General features: G+C 36.9%; 2 protein-coding genes across 2 annotated transcripts in view; one reads left to right on the top strand and one right to left on the bottom strand.

Moving 5' to 3' along the window:
* LOC120530648 (E3 ubiquitin-protein ligase TRIM50-like) overlaps positions 1 to 23,752 on the bottom strand; it is a 31,810-nt gene extending 8,058 nt beyond the window's left edge. The window contains exons 1-4 of the mRNA XM_039755071.1: positions 23,670 to 23,752; positions 20,407 to 20,747; positions 19,036 to 19,469; positions 14,017 to 14,112 (exon numbers count right to left, since the gene is read on the bottom strand). Coding sequence (XP_039611005.1) covers positions 14,017 to 14,112; positions 19,036 to 19,440 — 501 coding nt within the window. The 5' untranslated portion in view covers positions 19,441 to 19,469; positions 20,407 to 20,747; positions 23,670 to 23,752. The remainder of the gene's footprint in view (positions 1 to 14,016; positions 14,113 to 19,035; positions 19,470 to 20,406; positions 20,748 to 23,669) is intronic.
* Positions 23,753 to 23,891: 139 nt separating this feature from the next.
* Positions 23,892 to 24,866, top strand: part of nup88 (nucleoporin 88) — a 44,255-nt gene continuing 43,280 nt past the window's right edge. The window contains exon 1 of the mRNA XM_039756597.1: positions 23,892 to 24,162. Within this exon, the coding sequence (XP_039612531.1) occupies positions 23,926 to 24,162 (237 nt within the window). The 5' untranslated portion in view covers positions 23,892 to 23,925. The remainder of the gene's footprint in view (positions 24,163 to 24,866) is intronic.

Below are 24,866 nucleotides of genomic sequence, written 5' to 3'. Positions count from 1 at the left end.
ATTTCTACAGATAAAAGTCTGCATGTCACATTGATGTTTAGAGTAGCTTTAGAGTTACAATTTAGATTTCATTTCCTAAATTCTTGTCTTTAATAGTAATTTTAGGACATGTATTATGTCTCTTAAATAGGCACATACTGCGCTTTGAGTATCAATATTTTTTCATCAATTACTATTTTAAAATTATTTGTGATTAAAACTATATTGTTTAATATGCAGCATTGTATTATGGGAAAAATTAATAATTATTTCTACCCTGAGAATGCAAAGATTATGAGAAATGCAACAATTGAATGTATTTTGCCCCCATGCCCAATTCAGTATCACATGCTTGCCCAGCAGCCTTTTTGAAAATGATGTTAGAACATCGGTGCAATCCAAACAAGAACAGGCCATTCAGCCCAACAAAGTTTGCCAGTCCTATCCACTTAATTCTTCTAAAATAGCATCAAGTTTAGTTCCTAATGAAGTCTGAAGTCCTACTGTCTACTACACTACTTGGTAGCTTGTGTCTATGGTTCTTTGTGTAAAGAAAAACTTTCTCATGCTTGTGTGAAATTTACCCTTAACAAGTTTCCAACTGTGCTCCTTTGTGCGTGATGAACTTATTTTAAAATAACAGTCTCAATCCACTAGTAACATCTCCTCTTAATCTTCTCTTGGTTAAACTGCAAACGCTCAGCTTTTTTAATCTTACTTATAACTCATCCCCTGTATCCCTGATATCAGCCTAGTCACTCTTTGCCTGTACTTTGTAAAAAAAAACTGCATGAAGCAGTTTGTTGTATTATATCTCTAATAATTCCTGTTTAGATGGTCAATATAATTTCTCTATTGGTAGTATTGAATTGTTTTTTTTTAATTACTGCTACAGTATATTTACTTTAAACACTTATGATTAACCGCAAAATTAACTGAGGATGTGACATGCTTCTTTTCTGTCATGCTGGCTGACTTTCTAAGCAAATGATTGTAACTTTCTATTTCACTTTATTCTTGAGGCAAATGCTGGATAACCATTTCAGGAACAAAGCCAAAAAATTTAGGATCGCAGGTTTGTTCGATTCATGCTTCTACATTTCATTTCTCCCAGATAAAATCACAGAGATCTTTATCTTTAATACTTTGCTGTGATCAAACTTTTACTTAAACAAGAGATAAACCCTCTACTGGCACATCCTCCTTTTCCCACTGCAGTAAAGAAAAAAGGAAGCAAGAAAAGTGCCAGGGCCAGAATAAGGGCAGCATTTTCATGTGAAAGTATTTTTTTAACATTATGTAATAAAAATAACAAGAATTAAATATGAACATTAACAGTTACCTACATAACATTCCTCATTTAAAAACTGTGAGAAATCTTTTCACTGTAAAGCAAAGTTTGCACAGTTTCACTGCCAGGAAACTTCCAAGAATCAAAGCAGCACAAATGCATTTTAAAGATACATGTTGGTGCCTGATATTGATTTTAACATATCATGTTCTGTATACAGTATATTAAATATGTAATGGTGCTAATATCTGGAAAATTATTTGTTCTAATTTTATCTCAAGAAAGTAGCATAGTGTACAATCAAGCAGATAAAACTTGCAGAAATTATACAACAAATAATTTCAAAATTAATCCTGAGGGAAAAAAAACTCCTGAAAGGTTAAAAAAAGAAGACAACATAGAAAAAACAGAACCTAAAGAACAAGAATTCAGCCCCCACCTGAGAGAAAGACAGGAGAGCCAAGAGCAGGGAAAAAACACACACAGAATTATCCCCCCCCCCCATATGAATGCTTACTCTGTGTTTTTTTTTTTTTTTTAAGTAAGTCTTGCCATGTTTTAAAATAGTTTTCAATAGATCCTCTTGATTTTTTCCTTTTTCCAATAATGTAGATCATCAGTTACCCACTAAGTTACAAAAAGTGGTTTGGGATTCTTCCAGTTAAGCCTGTGTGCTAGTAGTGTGGTATAGGCTATTGCAACCAATTTTTCTTTATCTACTTTAAACCTGCCTGGGAGTGCACCAAATATAACTGTTAATGGGTTAGGATTAATTGTGAAACCAAGACTATCTGATAAGTATGTAATGATTTTTGTCCAAAATGTTGTTAAATTGGTGCATTCCCAAACAATGTGGCCTAATGATGCTGGGGTTAGATGGCAACCTTGGCAAGTTGGATCTTGCCATGAGTACACTTTGGACAATTTCAAACAAGGTAAGTGTAATCACTAAAAGATTCTGCTGAAGTAAATTCTGTATGTATGGCTGACTCCTGTTCTGCGATGTTAATTGAAAGGTCTTTTTCCCACTGAACCTTAGGATCATTAAAGGGAAGATACTTTGATGTGTTTTTATATATTGTTGAGATGCTTTCCGAGTCTTCAAAACTGATCAGTATTGTCTCTGAAATAGAAATGGGTGGGAGGTGCTGAAAATTGGTGTGTTGCTGGTAAGTTAAATTTGAAGTATAATTATTCATAAGATGTAAATATGTTATCTATATACAGTTCTCTTAATGTCTTAATCTTAACCGTCAACCAAAGATTAAATACTGAGTAAATTTAAGAAGGTTGGAAAAGGTGATTATCGTACTGTGAAGCCACAGTAATAAAAGCTCTGTCTTGAAGTACTTTGCCCATTCCTTTTCTGGTCTTAGTAGAGTCGCCTTTTGAATTTCTTGAATTCTACATAAATGAGGTTATAATTTAGCCTAGTTTCTTAATGAATGATTTGTTAATGTACAGTATATAGGTATGCTGTGAAACAGAAATTGAACCTTAGGAAGGCTGATCATCTTGACAGTATGGATTCTCCCTGTTAAGGTGAGATTGAAGGTAGACCGCTTATTAACATCTTCTTAGATTTTTTTCCATACGGTTACCAAAGTTGTATTGAAAAATATCTTTTTATTTACTTGTGATGTTCAGATATTTAAACTGTTTTGATAGAATAAATGGATAGATGTCCAGGCTAGTCTGATGTGCTAGAGAGTTCACTGGAAAAGGCACACTTTTATTCAAATTAATTTTGAGTACATATATCTTTTTAAATTCTGCTAATGCATTAAAGACTAATAGTAAAAATATTTGTTGGTCTATAAAGTATATCATTTGCATATAGTGATATTTTCTGTTTGAGTCATTTACTGATAATCTCCTATATCCCCCTTATAATGTATTTTGAAAATGACTAGTCAGTGGCTCAATAGTTAATGCAAAATGCAATGGTGATAGATGGTACACTTGTCGAGACCAAGTAGTCTGAGTTCATGCAGTTAATACAAACTGAGGCTTATATTTGGCCAAACCCAAATTTGTGCAATGTGGTGAATAAATAGTCCCATTTTACTCTGAAGAAAGGCTTTTTCTGCATTCAAAAATAATAAGGTCGCTGGTTTGTTAGATTTCATGGGTGAGTATATTACATTAAACAGATTTTAAAGGTTTCAAGCTAAGGTCTGACTTTAATGAACCTGCTTTGGTTATGTGATATTACAGAAGGAAGCACTTTCTCAGTCCTTCTTGTTAAAGCTCTGGAGACAATCTTAACATTATTATTCAGAAGTGAAATTGATTTGTATGATGCATATCATAGTATTTTTTTTTTTGGAAAAATGGTGATTAATGCTTAGCGAAAAATTTGAGGTTAAATTATGTTTTCTCTTGCTTCTGTGAATGTTATCTATACTAATAAAAGGCAAAGCCCTCACTCACTCACTCACTCACTCACTCACTGACTCATCACTAATTCTCCAACTTCCCGTGTGGGTGGAAGGCTGAAATTTGGCAGGTTCATTCCTTACAGCTTCCTTACAAAAGTTGGGCAGGTTTTATATCGAAATTCTACGCGTAATGGTCATAACTGGAAGCAGTTTTTCTCCATTTACTGTAATGGAGATGAGCTTCAACGCCGTGGGGGCAGAGTTTCGTGTGACATCATCACGCCTCCCACGTAATCACGCAGTACATAGAAAACCAGGAAGACCTCAAAAAAGCGCTGAAGAAAACATGCATTATATAATTGAGAAGGCAGCGAAACAATAAGAAGCGAGCGAGTGACATATACCACCATATTCATGAGTTCTGCTACTTCGGAAACAAAGCACGATGTAAACCTACACTTTAAATTAAGTTCATAGACAGGCTGCGCTGGCGCTTGTAATTTAGTGCCTGCCCATATAAGGCCGTCCGTCAGCGCAATCCAATAGCAAACTGCCACGGGTAAATATTCACGGGTGAAGGACTGTGCTTATGGAGAGGAAGATGAGATGGTCAGGGTGGTGTTTGACACAAACTCAGTGAAACTGCGAGAGAAAGTTTTAAGTGCCAGGACTAAGGTAACATTAAATACAGCCATGGACATAGCACGAGATGGCACCAGCACAGCTGGGAACCTTCGATGCATGTACACCGAGTGGCTCACGGAACTGACGCAGTGCACAGATAAAAGCAACAGTTCCAAAGAGCTGAACAAAACCGAATTACACAATTGAAAAGGCAGCAAAAATATGAAGCGCCTGATACATATAAGCATATTCATAAATCCAACTACTGCGGAAACAAAGCACACGTTGGAAAAAGTCAATGTCCCGCTAAAGGAAGACAGTGTAAAAAACCCGTGCATGCAGTGTGTCAGGTCTCAGATAAAGAAGAAGACGAGCTGTTTATTGATGCAGTAAGAAACGAATCGATGAATGAAACCTGTCATCTTTACAACGATTGACAAACACGGAATGTAACTTGAACACAACACATCCTACAAATACGAACCTGATTGAAAGAAATAATGATAATCAAATCCTTGATGACAGCAACACTCAGTAACACTCACAAAACAAATACTGTATATTGACAGTCATGTTACGTTATTTTTAAAATGTTCCCTTTTCTTTTCTAGCTTTTTAACACACTACTTCTCGCTGCATACGCGGGTATATATATATATGTATATATATATATCCCGATCTACATACTCGAATAATGGATACTTTATTCGCCATCAATGATTGTTTTGGTAAAGCCATACTCAGTGTATTCATTAGATGAACGGTAAAAAAGTAAGAGCGAGGGGAGGATGACTTATTGAGGCATGCAGGCTGTAGCGCCAACTCTATCTGAATTGCGCGATCACATTTGAAAAATATATCTTTTCAAGTTCTATTTAGTCCATATGTGTCAAACTCAAGGGCGGGCCACATCCGCCCCGCGTAATTATATCCGCCCGAGATCATTTTATATACTGTATTATTGTTATTAAAGCCCGGTATATGAAGCGCTGGTAACACAATAAACTACAGATCCCATAATGCAGCGCTTCAGCTGCCTTGCCGTAACACTTACCGTTAATCAAGTCTACCTTATGATGCTGCAAGTTATTGCGAAGCTAGCTCACACGATGCTGAAGAGAAAAGTTGATTCTGAAAATAGAGCCTTTAAAACCGATGGGAGGCTGAGTATATGTTTACTGAACCCGTGTGTCTCATTTGTGGAGCTAATGTGGCTGTAATTACAGAATTTAATCTAAGACGGCACTATGAGACAAAACATCAGGGTAACCTGAATGCAATGCAGAAGATACAGAAAGCAGCATAATTAAATAAGAATCTGACACTTCAGCGGACGCTTTAACCCTGCACAATCACAAAGTGATTTCAAGTGAAGCTGCTTTTATGGGAGACACAAATGCACCAGTTCACCTTGCCCCACTTTCCCTGTTGCCAAGTAATGTTAAACCAAGTCGTCACTACGGTGTTCCCAAAACGCACTTTGCTGATAAACTGAGCGCACTGCACTGAGTTTGCACGGCGCTTTGGTGACTTTGAAGAACAAAAAGTCCGTCTACATGCGGCTCGAACCTTGTGCATGTTTGGTAGCACATATCTGTGTGAGAAGCTCTTCTCAGTGATAAAGACTAACAAAACAGCACACAGGAGTCGCCTCACTGATGAGCACCTGCAATCCATCCTGAGAATCTCCACAACACAGAACCTCACACCAAACAGAAACGAACCTGTGGCCAAAAAGATGCCAGGCGTCCAGCTCTAAAATGACATATGAGCAAAGACAACTGAATGATTTGATTTGTTATTGCTGAAAGGAACACATTTTATTTATATTTCCAGGTTTTGTTATGCAGCATGTTCATATTTGAATTTGTATAATTTTGACAGGATATATTTTTATGGAGAGCAAAATCTTTTGGGATATTTAAAATCTAAGTTTATTTTTTATATAAAATTACATAAGAGTAAAGAAATTTGAATGTTTGTTCTTTTAACATTTACTTTATTTCTAACTTGTATAATTTAGACAGGATATATTTTTATGGAGAGCAAAATATTATAAGTTGTTTAAGGTTTGAGTTGATTTATTCACGAATAATATTCCTGTCTGTTTTTACCATTCCTACCAAAGATATTTCTGTCGACTAAATAAAAATTCCTTCTATTTAAAATTTAAATAGAACTTGAACAAATAAGATAGTTCATAATATCCACGCAGACTTGCACGTAAGAGCGAGAGTCATCCGTTTTAACAAGCAGCGTATTGCACTGATACGAAATAGCTGTGTGTGTATATATGTAGATATGTATGTATATGTATATATGTTTATATATGTGTGTGTGTATGTATGTATATATATATGTATTTGTGTGTATATATGTGTGTGTATGTATGTATGTGTGTATGTATTTATGTGTGTGTGTATATGTATGTGTATATATGTAGATATATATATGTATGTATATATGTGTATATGTATAGATATGTATATATATATATGACAACAACACTCATCACTCACAACAGTGACAAAACAATTACATTGACAATCATGTTACGTTATTTTCAAAATGTTTCCTTTTCTTTTTCATTGCTTCTTTAACACACTACTTCTCCACTGCGAACCGCGGGTATTTTGCTAGTCTATACTAATAAAAGGCAAAGCCCTCACTGACTGACTGACTGACTCACTGACTCATCACTAATTCTCCAACTTCCCGTGTAGGTAGAAGGGTCAAATTTGGCAGGCTTATTCCTTACAGCTTACTTACAAAAGTTAAGCAGGTTTCATTTCGAAATTCTACACGTAACGGTCATAACAATCGATAACGGTCGACAACGTCCGCCATGTTGAACTTTCTTATTTATGGCCCCATCTTCACGAAATTTGTTAGGTGGCTTCCCTGCGCTAACCAAAACCAATGTACGTACTTATTTCAGTGGTATGATGCCACTGTCGGCCACCATATTGAAGTTTCCAATGTCACTAATTCTCCAACTTCCCATGTAGGTAGAAGGCTGAAATTTGGCAGGCTCATTCGTTACAGCTTACTTACATAAGTTAAGCAGGTTTCATTTCGAAATTCTACGTGTAACGGTCATAATGGTCAACAACGTCCTCCATGTTGAACTTTATTATTTATGGCCCCATCTTCACGAAATTTGGTAGGCGGCTTCCCTGCGCTAACCAAAACCAATGTACGTACTTATTTCGGTGGTATGACATCACTTTTAGCCACCATATTGAACTTTCCAATGTCACTAATTCTCCAACTTTCCGTGTAGGTAGAAGGCTGAAATTTGGTACTTATTTCGGTGGTATGATGCCACTGTCGGCCGCCATATTGAACTTTTCAACAGTCTTTGTTACTTATGGGCCCATCTTCAAGAAATTTGATATGCGGGTTCCCAACGCTAACTGAATCGTACTTATGTACATATATACGTCCATAGCCTGCAGCTCCGTCACCGTGTGAGGCGGCGTTGGGTCCCCCATCCAAACACCTCCCACGTTGTTCGCTGCCTGCCTATATAAGGCCATCTGTCGCTTCAGTCTCTACATTCCCTTCCTTGCTTCGCCACGGGATTCACATCTCCCTGCTGATAACTACAGCCTTTTTATTTAATCCACGGCTTCTCCGCTGTTTTATTCATTTATTGCGATTATAGTTATTATGTAGGTATTTTAGACTTACTTTACATTGTTCAGGTACCCATTTCCTTTACCATTCCAACCATACCCGCATTAACATGTCTATCGAGGTAATCACAATCGATCAAAGAACTGTCACTTACCGAGTGGCTTCCATGCCCGGAGATGGCACCTACCTTTTCCATTCTCTTTGTTACATATTGCTTGGCCATATCAGGCTCACTCTTGATATCCGGAGGAACATTGTGTCTTATGTATTGAATGACTGGGACAGGTTCAAGGTGTGGACTAATGACGGTACAGGAGATAATTATACTACACAGGAGCACTATATGAATGAAATGCTTAAGCCCTTCACCTATGCATCTGCATGTGAGTTGATGGCAGCCGCTGAATTGTTCGGTTGTCGCTTTCAAGTGTACCGAAATGGCCAAATATTTTACACCTTTGGAGAACTGCCAATGCCTCTTCAACATCTTAGATTCACAGGTGACAATTTCAGTAGTGGACACTTTGATGTTTATGAATGTTTAAACTCTCAAAAGCTGGATGTGAAGTTATCGATGAAACTGGTTGTATACTTGCAGCGCTTGACAGATGCCGAATGTCTCTTCAACACAAGTCCTACAAATACTGTCGTAATTGAAACAAACCATGAAACTCAAACCGATTATGACAGCAGCAATCCAGGCTGTGAGATTTGAAACAAGATTACTGTTCACATGGCCAACTGTACGTTACATGCTCAAGAGTAAGCTCAGCGCACAGCTTGGTCATATTACAACCGGAGGGCCAAAATCACAATGTGGTATACAAAGAGATCCTTAACAAATAATTATTGGTATATTTTCCCTCAGTTTAAAAAGGTTTAATTTTCTTCTTAATAAAAATTTTAAGGCAGTACTTTGCCGCTGCGAAGCGTGGGTATTTTGCTAGTTAATAATAAAGGAGCTAACTTGGCTGATTTTTTTTAATAAAATTCCACTGGGTGGCATTCAGGGCCTACTGCTTTCCCACTATGGAATGAGTTTATATCATCCAGTAATTCTGAGAGTATCAGAGGTTTGTCAAGTTCTTCAGTACTAACAGTACCATGCTGTGGTATTTGTATTGTATCAAAAACACCTGAGATTGTGTCTCATCTTTTTTAAACTAGTGAAGTATAAATTTGAATGTGTAAAGTGTATTTTTATAGTCCATGATCCTATTTCCAGTCGCGTTGGTAATTTTTGTTACTGCACTTCAAACTTCCTGGTTATGGATTTGTTGAGCTAAAATTTTTTTGCGTTCTCTCCATGTTTATATCCATGATGTCACAATTTAAAGATAAGTTGTTCAGTTTCTTTTTTTGTCAAGAAGTTAAACTTTGAGCGTGTTTTCATGTAAAGTGCCTCATTTGGAGACATTGCATATTTGTGATCTATTCACAAAAATCTCACCAATTAAAACTGATGTCTTCTTGGTCTCATTTTTTTTTCTATGAGTGAGAGATGAAATAATCTTTCCCCTTAAGAAAGCTTTCAGAGTTTCCTTAGGTGTTCCCCCAGAAACCTCTGAGGATGCATTAGTCTCTAACAAATATCAGTTTGTTTGGAGATGAACTCTGTAAAATTCATGGAGGGCTAATGACAGGGAATTAAGACACCAATTACGAGAGGAATGTGTAGGGTATAATGATTCAACCTCCAAAATAATAGGAGCATGATTGAAGATAACAATGGCATACTTACAAGATTTGATATTAGGTAATGAATTATTATTAATGAAGAAGTAGTAGTTTGTTAGTAGCTATGATATACTGGTGAGAAGAATAAATATTCTCTTGAATTTGGATTTAAAAATCTCCATTGGTCAAATAAATTGTTAATAATTTCTGGAATATTATTAAGGAGTCAGTCACATACAGTGCATCCGGAAAGTATTCACAGCGCATCACTTTTTCCACATTTTGTTATGTTACAGCCTTATTCCAAAATGGATAAAATTCATTTTTTTCCTCAGAATTCTACACACAACACCCCATAATGACAACATAAAAAAAGTTTATTTATTAAAAATAAAAAAAACTGAGAAATCACATGTACATAGGTATTCACAGCCTTTGCTCAATACTTTGTCGATGCACCTTTGGCAGCAATTACAGCCTCAAGTCTTTTTGAATATGATGCCACAAGCTTGGCACACCTATCCTTGGCCAGTTTTGCCCATTCCTCTTTACAGCACCTCTCAATCTCCAACAAGTTGGATGGGAAGCGTCGGTGCACAGCCATTTTAAGATCTCTCCAGAGATGTTCAATCGGATTCAAGTCTGGGCTCTGGCTGGGCCACTCAAGGACATTCACAGAGTTGTCCTGAAGCCACTCCTTCTTGGATATCTTGGATGTGTGCTTAGGGTCGTTGTCCTGCTATAGATGAACCGTCGCCCCAGTCTGAGGTCAAGAGCACTCTGGAGCAGGTTTTCATCCAGGATGTCTCTGTACTTTGCTGCAGTCACCTTTCCCTTTATCCTGACTAGTCTCCCAGTTCCTGCCACTGAAAAACATCCCCACAGCATGATGCTGCCACCACCATGCTTCACTGTAGGGATGGTATTGGCCTGGTGATGAGCGGTGCCTGGTTTCCTCCAAATGTGACACCTGGCATTCACACCAAAGAGTTCAATCTTTGTCTCATCAGACCCGAAAATTTTTTTTTCTCATGGTCTGCAAACTCCAGGCGGGCTGCCATGTGCCTTTTACTAAAGAGTGGCTTCCGTCTGGCCACTCCACCATACAGGCCTGATTTGTGGATTGCTGCAGAGATGGTTGTCCTTATAGAAGGTTCTCCTCTCTCCACAGAGGACCTCTAGAGCTCTGACAGAGTGACCATCGGGTTCTTGGTCACCTCCCTGACTAAGGCCCTTCTCCCCTGATCGCTCAGTTTAGATGGCCGGCCAGCTCTAGGAAGAGTCCTGGTGGTTTCGAACTTCTTCCACTTTCGGATGATGGAGGCCACTGTGCTCATTGGGACCTTCAAAGCAGCCAAAATTTTTCTGTAACCTTCCCCAGATTTGTGCTTCGAGAGAGACAATCCTGTCTCGGAGGTCTGCAGACAATTCCTTTGACTTCTTGCTTGGTTTTTGCTCTGACATGAACTGTCAACTGTGGGACCTTATATAGACAAGTGTGTGCCTTTCCAAATCATGTCCAATCAACTTAATTTACCACAAGTGGACTCCAATTAAGCTGCAGAAACATCTCAAGGATGATCAGGGGAAACAGGATGCACCTGAGCTCAATTTTGAGCTTCATGGCAAAGGCTGTGAATACTTATGTACATGTGCTTTCTTATTTTTTTTATTTTTAATAAATTTGCAAAAACTCAAGTAAACTTTTTTCATGTTGTCATTATGGGGTGTTGTGTGTAGAATTCTGAGGAAAAAAATGAATTTATTCTATTTTGGAATAAGGCTGTCACATAACAAAATGTGGAAAAAGTGATGCGCTGTGAATAATTTCCAGATGCACTATATATAATGTCTGTTAAATGTCTCTTATGTTTGCAATGCACATATTTAGGTAAAAGGACAGGACAGAATTTGAATGTGCTAGGGTAGAGAGTTGTGCAGGATGAGCGAAACAGAAGAGTTTAATTTTGCTTTCAATTTTGCAATTGCAAAACTGAATACAAATATTTTTGGAGAGATGCAGTGAATAATTTATACCTTTTCATTGTTTGAAATTCACAACTGGTCAAAGGTTTTAGAACACCTCAGCTTTTCCAGTTTTTCATCAAATTTAATCAGTTGAAATACAATGTATTACCTGAAGTAGTGAAAAGGTAAGCAGGTCCTTTTCTAAAGTCTAAATTTAAAATTTTAGGTTAGCAAAAACTGAGAAAAAGGAAATTTCAGAATATTATAAATGGGCCTTCTTCGGGGAATAACTAATAGATTAACCTACAAATGATTTGCAGCAGTTAAAGTAAATATGCCTTGCAACTTGAAGCAAACAATTTGCAGAGGTGTCCCAAATTTTGTTGATTACTTAAAACTGTCTGTCAATCTTAAATCAGGGTTGGAACAGACTGTGTTACTTTACCCTCTGAAGTACTACTTGGACAAGATTCCAGTGATAATGGCAAGAAAATGGCAATTAACAAATGAAATAAGACAGAGCATTATTACCCTTAAAAGTGTAGGCTTTTCATTTAGAGAAGCTTAAAAAAAATCCAAGTGTCAGTAAGTACAGTGTCCAACAAAATCCAAAATGTATTAGAAACTGGAAGAAACTGTGATAGGAAGAGATCTGGCAGACCCAAAGCACAACCCAATCAGAAGATAAATTTCTGAGGGTCACCAGCTTGCATGATAGGCACTTCACAGCACAAGAGCTTCAAGCACAGCTTAACAGTGGTTGAAAAGAGCAAGTCTCAGTTTCTGCTGTGAAGAGGAGACTTTGTGCTGCAGGTTTGACAGGGCAAGTGGCAGTAGGAAAGCCATTCCTTACAGGATAAAATAAGAAATAAAGGCTTACCTGGGCCACAAAATCTACTACTTCAGACTGAAAGAAAGTCTTATGGACCAATGGATTAAAGTTTGAAATGTTTGCTTCATCACGCAGGGTGTTTGTATGCTGTTGAGTTGGTGAAAAGATGGTTTCATGGTGTGTGACACCAACTGTCAAACATGGAGAAGGAAACGTAATGGTCTGGGGTTCTTTTGCTGGCAGTAGAGTTCGTGACTTGGAATTGGATTGGAATTCTTAATCAAAAGGATTACCGCAGTTTGGCTGTTCGATTAGCAAAAGGTGGCTACTTTGATGAATCAAACTTTTAAATAAAATTTTGTACACTTAATGATTCCTTGGCTTATTTTTTTCTATTTCCCATTGTTTATTTTGTTCTATGCCAGTACAATATTATCCAAGTAGTACTTCAGATGATGTAGTAACACAGTTTGTTCCAAGTCTGTTTTAGGGTTTTTAAGTAATCAACAGAAGTTGGAACATCTGTATAAATTGTTTGCTTCAATTTGCAAGGCTTAATTTACTTTAATTGCTGCAGAACATCTATAGGATGTAACCTATTAATTGTTCCCTGAAGAAGGCCCATTTGCAATATTCTGATGTTTTCAATGTTTTTCAGTTTTTTTTTTTCTTTCTTACCTAAACTTTAAATTTAAACCCCTGGCAGTTTACTGCTTACATTTTCATGATTTTAGGGCATTCACTGGTGCTCTAAACCTTTTGACTGGTAGTGTACCTAGTTTGGGAATTTTTATGACTTTTCACATTTTTTGACTGCCTTCGCAGGCATTATTTAATCCACTTTATCCTATACCTCTTCTCAATATTCTTAATGAGGTCTCAGTGGCTGAAAGCTGCTGTTGTCTTTATAATTCATTTATTCATGAATCTGTAACTGAAACAGTATTTGAACTGCTTATATCCCTTTACCTCAAAAGGGAATCTAGTTCCTGCCATCGTGGATATGAGCTAATATGGATAAGAAGTTAAGCGGTATGGGGCCGACTATGGTTTGTCTGAGAGACTCATTACTTCAACATTCCCAATGTGCACTTGTACAATTAAACTACTGAATGACATGATTTTCTGATACTGTTCTGTATTGTAAATCAGAACATTTTTTATTACACAGTTTCATAGGCTTCTAAGTCACTTAATGCTTGATTGAACAGTATTGATTGTAGTCTTAAATACTTTACAGTGTAGCTAAAGTACAGGGGGTCCTCGGGTTACAACGTTTCGACATACAATGTTTCGAGTTTACAATGCTCACTCCCATAAAAACTTTGAGACATGAGAAGGAATAAAGGTAAGGATTTTTTTACACTAATTTTTTCTGTTACTACAGTACAGTGTACAGTACAGTATATTTATGTCGTTTTCCTTTTTCTGAGTTTTAGATATTGTGTTTTTATGTTCTAGATTATGATTTTGCAAATGTGTTAAGATAGGTAAGTTACTTAGGCTAGAGTGTATTTCGACTTACACCAAAATTCGAGTTACACGACTGTTATAGGAACGGAACTGTGTCGTAACCCGAGGACCCCCGTACACCTTTTATGACTAATGTTTTAGCACCAGCTCACCGTAATTCGTGATTTGTTATATGCCATTTTACAAATCTGCCCTTCCAGCTTTCTCTTATGTGTCTGAATTTCAGTCATCAAAGTGGACAGATCCTCCTAAAACAATGAAGAGAATGTGAGAAAGTAAACAAATGTCATAAAATGGAGAAAACTGCTTAGGTGACAGGACAAAGGCTGAGTGTATAATCTCAAATTGCATAACCAACCTCACCATAATTTAACAAAATGGATTCAATATATTTCACAGCTCTTCATGTGCATTTGCAAGCTGTTTTTATACAATGCAATACAGTATGTTTTCCTTTTGGGAAAGTGACAGGTTGATTGAGTTACTATTTCCGCTGTTGTGATCTAAAAGAGCAGTAGGAAGAATCTGGTGCAACAGTTATTTGTTGTTCAGTATGCTGCTGGAACAGCCATCAATTGCTGTTGCACCAGAAGCAAAAATTGTTTTTTCCTTCACATTATCATTGTACCCCAGGGAGATGTGGTGTTTTGTGATCCATTGTCAGTTAGGCTTTGATTTATGGTCTGCTTCTTTCCCCACAGAAAAAGAATGTTTTGTTCTTATTGTACCTTTTTCTCTTAGTTAAATGCTGGACTGGATAGTTGCTATATGGAAGGGTCAACATCAATGAGTTTCATGCACAATTGGTGACTGTTTAGAAGAATTTAAAACATTAGTGGCTGAAATCTCTTAAAATGAGTTTCTGTTTTTAATTAAATTCTTAATTATAACAGTACATTTTATTTATTTAACACGATGCTCATAGATGAACTGAACATTCAAAATATTGATGAGAAGTTAAAACAGCTGGCTCTTCATGTAGATAGACAGTCACATCTCAGAAAGGCTTGAGGTTAACAAAGGTGTTTCTATCAGACTCTTTCATTCTCTTGCATCCAAATCTGATTTTGCAAATCCCTATACAACTCTGAAAATTAATTATTAATTCATCAACTCAGAGTGTGCTCTTCAAACATGGAACATGCTTTAATTGTGGCAACCTGGACCATATATACAATGATCACCCCAAGCTATTGAATAATAGGTTCAATTGGTTTGTTGGGGAACAAATATGTGCAAATATTTCTATGCTCAATATGCCGAATTCATTAATTGTAGAGATAAGACCATCTTTGTAACAGTTTTAATTGATTTCAGCATCTGCAGACTCTTATATTTGTGTTAGTCTCACAGCTAAAAGTGAAGGTAAGTAAATAACCAAGCAGCTAATGGGGAACCTACCAGTACCAGGATTGGTGAATATAGCACCCTTCTTATAACTTTATTATTTGGAGTGTAAGGATCTCATTTTCAGTCTGTATTTCATCTGTGTAACCCATTACCCTTGTTAAAGCAATATAAGCTCAGGATAAATTGTGAAACTACAGAGATGGAATCAAGGTTTGAGAATTGCTTGATATCTTGTTTGCAGTCACTTCTGTAAAGGATGCACATTGAAGGATTTACCAAGTGAACACGTTCAACTTCGATATCTTTTTAGTAAACATAGTTGCTGACCTTATAGGCTGTATGACTGACCAATGCATCTTTTTCCAGGTGCATTATTTCCTAAGGGACATTTACTGAATATCATTTGTGTAGCCCAGAAAACAAATCCATGGAGGATTAATGAGAATCTGGCTAATGGTTGTAATGGTCCTCTCAACCATATTAGCACTATCTTCTTATTGTGAATAAAAATGATGGCGTTTTTATGGCCATGTATTGATTATAAAGAATCAAACAAAAATACAATAAAATAACTACCGTCGTCCTTTGAATGACCACATGACTGTCATCATCAAGTTCTTACATGTGAACCCTGAATACAATGAGGACTGATTGAGGTTATTTATGTTGGGTAGAATGCCTAGAGGGGGCTGGGTGGTCTCATGGCCTCAGAACCCCTGCAGATTTTATTTTTTTTCTCCAGCCAGGTGGAGTTTTTTTGTTTTTTTTCTGCCCTCCCTGGCCATTGGACCTTACTTTTTTCTATGTTAATTACTGTTCCCTAATTTTATTTTCTTATTTATTTTGTTTTTTATCTCTGTCATCATGTAAAGCACTTTGAGCTACATCATTTGTATGAAAATGTGCTATATAAATAAATGTTGATTGTGTTGTTGTTAAATGCTCCATTGCTAAATCAGGTCCAGGAATCCTACAGTATATGTTTAGAAAACTTGATTAAGATCATGAATACAATTTGAGACATATCCAAGCGAGTAAAGAATGGAAGACAGCATTCATTATGACCACTGGCAATAACTAAAATCTTGTTATATATGGATTGGCTAATTCTTATGTAGTTTCACAGGCATTAATTAATGATGTATTTAAGAATTAAGGGCAAATAAAATTATTTCTGGATTACAACTGTCTAATAAAAGGCTAGTCCTGAATCAAGCCAAAGTTTTGGCAGTGAAGGTTTTGTTTATTCGGCTGTACAATTAAAAAGGCAAAAAAGATTCATCAAGTCTGATTATTATTAGTGCATATTTATTAAGAATTTTAGTAGTATTGCGACACAAAAAATTGCTGTTATAAAGAATTTTTGTAAGAGGTTCTCTTGAACCCTTGAAGCTGGTTAGGACATTGCCACTCAAAAAAAAAAAAAAAACCTTGTTTATTTTTGCCAGTCTTGAGTCATTCTGATCCCACTTTTTTAAGGTTGAGATGGGCACATTTTCATAGTAATAGTAATAGTAAAGTTTTATGTTGTTTCAAGTTAAATTTCTTTATTTCTTACCATCCAGGGGTGAGAAATAATAAAGCTGATGTGCTGTCCTGACAGTCCAATTTTACTGTGGTTCACTCCTGAACTCAATTTACTGGATGACTAATTTGTGGCCTTTCATGCACAAAACATATACATTCTGCACAAGAAATTAGTGCATTTGCTTCACCAATATCTATTGATCCTGTTCAAAAAGTATTGGATACCCAGGATGATATGCCACCACCAGAAATGTTCCTATGTTTGCACTGATAATGTTCACTGCATTTTAAACTGATGTTTTTATCATGGTGTCATGTGTCCTTGATCATCCAAGTGTAAGTTGAACTAAATACTTTACTTCTAGGCATTTTTGAATACCTAACTTGAATTTTGATAATGCAAAGTAACGTAAAGTGACACCTGTAATAAGTCTAAAACTGTACAAAGTTATCCTTCAGGTTTTCCTCAGAAACTGCCCGTGCCAGGAGACCTACAAAAGCCCTTTGACGTAATTTTTAAGCTTACAAGATCTGCTGGACATACTGTTAATCTGGTTGTTAAAGATGATTTTTAAGGCAGGTCATTTTATCCCTCTGAAAAAAAAAAACTTTCTTCTGCTAAAGGGCCATGTTACATATCACAACTTTTCCAGAGGTTTTCTGTTGTAGTCTTCTTATATGTAATCTTGGTGAATGTGAATCTGAGGCAGTCATGGTGCCTACCAGTCATGTACAGTGTGACTCTCTCTAAGTAGTACTTGTACGTGACTCGCCCTGACAAAATCAAACAGGTTTGATGGGTGTGAGAGCTGACAACTGACAAGCACTGGATCTGGGAGGATAATGTATATAATGCAGTGAAAAAGAATAAGGTACCTGGGTGTTTCGGACCTCACAAACAGAAGAGAGACTCAGCTGTCTAATGTCTTGTTTTACATATGATAGAACAGAAAAAAGGGGCAGAGATTGTGACTGAATTCGCAAACCTAGTAAACCCTTTGAACAGCGCTGGTTGAGTTAGGCATCATGTTACTGGCTGTCAAAAAAAGGGGCAAGCTCACAATATGTTGGAAATGTGAAATTATGACTGGAAAGTCATCAAGCAGTCATCTAATTTAACAAACCTTGTGATTCCAAGTTGTGTAAATTGACATACTCAGGCAATGAGATTAGCAACTGTAGTCATCAAGTTAGATATTCCCTCCAACTAGAAGTCACGTAATATAACATAAGCTTTAGGGAATGGCTGGTGCATTTATTAATACTGGGTCCTATGTACATGGTTTCCCAGAATTTTTTGTTTACACGCTACAATATACACTTAATTTTACTTATTAGCTTTGGAAAGCCATTTGCTCCTGATTAGGCTTTTCAATGAAATTTTCCACCAATTATCATCTCCAATCTAATGAACAGACAGAATGGGTTAATTAAAAAATGGAACAGCATTTATGCTAATATGCAGTGGATAGCCAAACTAATTGGAGAAGCATATACTTTCACCGACTTCTCTTTTTTTTATGTGTGTATGCACTTAAAGTCTCAATTTTTTTATTTTCATTTATTCTCCATATCAAACCAGAGTCACATTGGGTCTAAGATTTAAAACATACATGGCCTAAAGTACACAGACAACTTAAGGAAACTGTAACTAACTATGAAAAATGGCTGAGCTCAGCAATGCAGATTAACCACTGCCTCTCTGAATTCAGAGGAGCCAGCTAGGGGAGTTTGGGCATTTAGTTCAGCTGTTTCTGCTTGCCTATTCTGGAAGATATATCAGGCATGCTGAGAAGCATATGACTCTCAGCTTAGCTCTCCTTGGATTTGCTGGGGAGCTGAAGCTATTGTAGGTTACCCTGGGTAAAGACATCTGCCATATACAGAAGAATAATCTTGGACTGAACCAGGGATTGCAATGTTTTTAATCTACAATGTATGGAATAAGACTGCTAAAAATGCTGTAGTCATATTTACTCTTAACAGTAATTTTGCGTGGCCTTCTGATTAAGGCACTGGAGTGAACTTTAAAATTATATCCATAAACAATTGTTATGTGAATTACTGCTTGTTTAATAAAATGCATTGGTCACTATTCATTATTTAATGGTACAACAAATAGTTAGTTTTTTTTTGTTTGTAGGTCAAGTGCTACTCTTCATTACATTCCAAAAACATCCATTTTTAATATTTTACCAGCATCCCATTTATTCTTTTGTATATCAGTATTCCTAAAACACTAAACATTGACACTAATGTTTCAGCTATATAAATGGTATAAGAGTGTACAGTACCTTCATCCTGCTATATACACTTGTGACAGGGGTGATTTTGTGGCTCCTGTGTGCTCCGATGCTGCCACACAAACCACAGATGACCTCCTTGTCTTGTTCACAGTACAAGCTGAGTGGGTTATGGTGTTCCACACAGGTCTCACCCTCTGTGCTGCTACCATTCAGTTCCCTTAGTGCTTCCACTATCCTGGCTAATGACACATTGGGTGGGGAACTGCTCCAGTCCACCTCACAGCGGCACACAGGACATGGGAACTGGCTGAATGGATCAACAGCCAGGGAACTGATGCAGGATTTGCAATAGGAATGGCCACATTTTAGCATCAGTGGCTCCACAAACACCTCCAGGCAGATAGGACACAGGAGCTGGTCCTCCAGGGACTCCAAGCTACATCGACGTGCCATCTATGGGGTATAGGAAAAGTAGCTTGAATCTAATAAGTAAAAAAAAAAAATAAATCACAGACATTAAACAATTGCTTTAGACATTGGATACAACATTCTTCTCTTTTTTTTTTTTAAATTCCGCTTGAATGTCAGTATTTGCATTCAATATTTAATTCATAATCAATTTTTAATTTATATATGTACCTTGTGGTCAAACCATTTGGTCCACATATAGTAAATGTCACATTTCAAAAGGAACTGAATTGTACATTCATTTATTTGAGAATTGTCAATTACAAAGGGTACATCAAACAAAAAGTGAACATAAATTAGATTAATAAGCTTAGGCACTGGCAGCAGAAAAGGCTGGACTTTTTCTTAATTTTGAGTTTGGAGACAGAATGAGCTTCATAAACAGAGTCTTAGTGTTCCAGGCAGTGTGCGCCAAGAAGATGAAGAAGGAAATAATCCACCCATCTATTACTACACCCACTTAAGCACAGAATACAGGTCAGGGTTGTTAAGCTGAAAGTCTATCCTACCAACCCCTGGTGCAAGCCAGGAAAAATCCCTAAACTGGTGCCAGTCCACACATTCCCATGGCTACTCATATGGGGCCAGTTTAGAGCAGCTAATTAACCCAACATGCTTAACTTTAGGATGTGGAAGAAAAACTAGAGGTGCCTAAAATTTAAAAATGTTGCTCCAGATCTAAAGTGGCTTCACTGGATTTTATACATTCTCAATGTATTTGTGTGGCTTTTCCTCCTGGTACTTAAGGATATGTGTGTTAGGCTTATTAGCAACTATAAAACTGGTCCCAGATGAGAGCCCTGCAATTTACAGACACCTTATTTAGGATTGGTTCTACCCAATGCTGTAAAGATAGGATTTTGCCCCCTTGAGTGGACAGACACTGTAGACATAGATTCTGTTGGAAAAGAATGCAACCACAAGAAAGATGGTTCAATGTTGTATCCTTACCTTTGGCAGTAAATGTACGCAAATTTTGAAGTTTTCGTTTAGAACCTTTAGAGCAGAATTAAATTTCAGACATGTTCATCAAAAGGATCCAGAAGCAACAATGTTAAAAAATAAAATGTAGGAGCCAGCCTTGGAAGTAAAGGAATCATTTCACCTTCACATGTGTAGCCAGAAAGTCTGCATATTTGAGTGTCTCCAGCACTGCCTTCAGAGCAGTATCCACTTGTCACCCTGGCGTTCTGTGTGTTTTACACAAAGGATCGGTCACCTTGGGCTTTATCAAATTGGCAAGTAGTAGGTAGTCTTATGATTACCCATGCCATGCCATATCAGACAAGTTTCTGTAGACAGGAAAAATAAACACACAGATTATATTTGTATTATCAAATTTTAGCTTTTGTTATAATTGATTAAGGTGTGTTATGTCATATGACTTGGTGACTTGAATAGATACACCACAACCAGAGATGTTCTTTTCCTGTTAAAAAAGCACCACCACAGAGTTTGCTTAATGCTGAGTCCATCATAAAGATGATAAGGTTTGTCAGACATCACAGAAACAACATTGCTATGGTGAGGCTCACTGGGGAGCTTCATTTTTAGACAGGCACCAAATACACAAAATGTATTTTGTACAGGTTATGTTAGTTTTAATTTTGTAATACATCTGAATAATTAGCACAGTTTAAATGATACAATCTTGTGTGAATATTTTGCTTGCAGACTAAAAAAAAAACAGTTTAATTGGAATATGACTAATTCATATTTCTTAATAGTCAGGATCAGTCTCACCTTTCAAAAGGTAGTTTGTTGAATACAGCAACTTCCTCTGAGTGTAATTCAGTTTTTTCTTATAAACTGCACTTCCACTTAAAGTATATATATATATATCACTGTGCACATTAAAACTGGGGACTCTTTAGTTATCCAAGTGTGGGTGTGAGATTGTGTTCTGTAATGGAGGCCTGCTTGCTTTGGGTTGATGTTGATAGGGTTAGCCCTGAATCCACACAATTCAGTTTTAGAATAATCACAAAGAAATGATTCTTGATTTTCCACTACAGAGTAGACAGACATATCCTGAAGATGAGAACACTTGGAGAAAACCCATGCAGGGAATGGGAGGCCTCATAGGCCCAGCACATATCATGACTAAGGTGTAATTTCAATTTAGTCGTCTAATGTTGTCAATAAACACTATACCATCATGCTGCCGACATTTTTAATTAGTTAATACAGTATATCTTTTTTCTTGTATTTATATTCATCATCTGATTATTTAATCAATGTTAATTTGAACATGTAACATGCTTTCTTATATGTGCCACATTTAATGTTTTTTGCGGACACTTATAATATCAGAAAGGTGTATTTCTGCAATTCAAATTTCTTTTCTGTCTTATTATACTTGTTACGTTTATTGGGGGAAAAAATGTTAATATTTCCTTGTTCTTATCACAGCAACACTGCTGTGCTCTTGGAAACAAGGCTCTGAGATCATTGAGAAATTGGATACAGGAATAGCAGTGGCCACATAGGCACGTGGATACCCCATTCGTATATAAAGATAGTTTGTCAATTACCACTTGTCAAAAAGGATCAACACCCTCCATGATATCTGAGTATCTTAATGACCCTTCCATTCTCAGAAGAAAGGGCAAAGCACTGCACTACTACTAATTAGCCCATTGAGAGTGTGTCTTTGGTGATGAGTGGTGTCATCGTCACACTAAATCATTCCAAAATAGTCACCGATTTCCTTACTGTGCAAACAGAAGTGTGTGAGATCCTCACCTGATTATCCTACATTAAATCTACACTCTTCTCAATAAGCCTGGTTCATATGTCACAGCATTATTTCTGGATTTTATTATTATTTCTGGATTGCATCTTATCTGAAGAAGGCCTGAGATGCCTCAAAAGCTTGCATATTGTGATCTTTTTAGTTAGCCAATAGAAGGTGTCATTTTGCTTGACTTCTCACTGGATTTTTGTAAAGCACTGAATACCATCCAGTCTCACATACTGACTGAGAAACTGAACAGTATTCCATTAATTATGTTATGAATTTAGGACTTTCTTTTAAATTATTCAAAGACAGTCCAAGTACAGTACATGACATGACATCCATCCATCCATCAATTATCCAACCCGCTATATCCTAACTACAGGGTCACGGGGATCTGCTGGAGCCAATCTCAGCCAACTCAGGGCAAGGCAGGAAACAAACCCCAGGCAGGGCGCCAGCCCACCGCAAGTACATGACATTGTTTCAAAAATCCAATTTATATTAAAATGCACTATGTAGTTGTATGGGTAATTTTATTTTATTTTTTTACTTTTTAACATGATGCTTAAGTAGCAGGCTTTCATCATACAATGTTGTTATTAGGATACAATGAAGGAAAAGGAAACTAACTACACAAAAAATGGCAAACAATAGGGAAACAACAAAGAGTTACGCATTTTAAAGTATTTCTAAATATTTTATAAATATAAAAATCAAACTGCTGTGCTTTTCAGAATGAAGAAGATTAAGAGAAAAAAGACCAGCTAATAAAATTATATCGATTATTACCGCTGATTGTGAATTTGGTTGGAACAAAAACCTGCAGCCACAGTGAGTCCCCGGGACCGAATTCGGAATCGACTGCAGCAGAGAATAATCTTAAATGGAATGTAATGACAACTGGTTACTACAATGTAAACATTTCAAAATGTCTGTATAGGATTTTAACCTGTCTTTCCCAATGCTAATTTTATATTATTGTCCAGTTGTCCCTAAAAGATTCAATGTTAATTTTTTTGTGCATGGTCTGTAAAATTTTGAAAATTAACCATTTGAAATTTACATCCACCCATCCTTTTACTAATCTACTCATCAAGTCTAAAATATGTTTAAAATAAGGTACAATTTTCAAAACTAAAAACCAACTATTTGTACATTACGTTTAGGCTACGTTTCCCTACATTAACCTATGTGTTTCTTGGAGGTAGTGACCGTAGTTACCACCGTTAGCACAATCTGGTATGCACATTTTCGTTTTAAATTTTTATGTGAAAAGCACACAAACCGGTAAGTCTCGGTTGTTTTCATTTCATTTATAATGCCAAGAAGTACGCAACTCTTATGCCCAAAATGGTCAAGGGTATGCACCTAAAAGCTCACGGAATAATTCGCAATCTGGTGAAATGGAAAAGGTAACAATATTTATCAAAAGAGTACAACAAACACATGGTAAAGAGAGAAAATTCTACTTTACCATTGAATAAATAACCGCAAGGCGGCGTTTATAACGCGCGATGTCTGCGCACATCACTTTCTCAACTTTACTGTCTCAGCAAATCAAATTGAAGTAGCAGGCAGCTTTTCAAGTTAGTGGTAGTTCGTTCAGTCGCAGTTTACTGTTGGACGACGCGACTCGGAAACGTAGTCGAAAAGAACCGCCCATTTCTAAGGGAGCCTTTTTTATTGGTCCATTCTCTGACGTCACGCCGCCCGTAGCCGGAGCCGCGAAGATGGCGGCGTGTTTGGAGGAGAACTGGACAGCTCATCTGCCTGGCCATCAACTATTTAATAAACTGCGACAGAATGCTGATAAAGAGCCGAGTGGAAACGCAAGTAGATTGGCAAAGAACCTGATGTTCTGCTTGGACGGAGACCTGTTTGTATGGGATAGTATCGACTGCGTATTTTATACGACGAACTTAAGGCAGTTGAACAACGCGGAAAGCTTGGCTTCGGAAGAATGCCAGGTGAGTGTGATATGCTTGTAGTTTGAGTTGAGGGAGTCCTGTTTTCGGGAAGTGGGGTGCTTCTTTTTAGCAACCAAAATTTGTCGATTGACTTAACCTTTATAGTTGAATGAATATATTTTCACAAATTTGCAAGCATAATAAAGACCACCCGCGATCCGTGTCTTCTGGATGAGATATATAGGTAGATAATCATGGAATAAGGACTGTATCTTATTTTGATCACGTTAGCACTGCTGTCTGACAGCTCTGAAGATCCAGGTTTGATTTGTAGTCTAGTCACGTTCTGTGTGGGTTTCTTCACGGCATTTTTGCTGCTCTAAACAGGAATGAATGTACCCAGTAAATCGAGAAATCCCCTAGAAAACGACACCATAGTGCTATAAATAGGCTGGGGAAATAATGGAAAAGGGAGGTTTAGGGTGATCTTCGAATCGGTGACAAAACTGAAAAGAACAGTAAAATTTAAGTGTATTTTTATATATGAATATATACTCGGCAAAAAAAGAAACGTCCTCTGACTTTCAACTGTTTTTACTTTCAGTAAACTTAATGTGTAAATATTTTTGTATGAACACTAAAAGAGTCAACACCATAAGACATAAACTAAAAATGTTTCACAATGTGTCCCTGAATGAAGGGAGGCTAAAATTCAAAAGTACCAGTCAGTATCTGGTGTGGCCACCAGCTGCTTGAAGTACTGC

Source organism: Polypterus senegalus, chromosome 6, assembly GCF_016835505.1.
Source record: "Polypterus senegalus isolate Bchr_013 chromosome 6, ASM1683550v1, whole genome shotgun sequence".
NCBI classification, from domain to species: domain Eukaryota; kingdom Metazoa; phylum Chordata; class Cladistia; order Polypteriformes; family Polypteridae; genus Polypterus; species Polypterus senegalus.
This window is presented reverse-complemented; position numbering and strand designations above follow the sequence as displayed.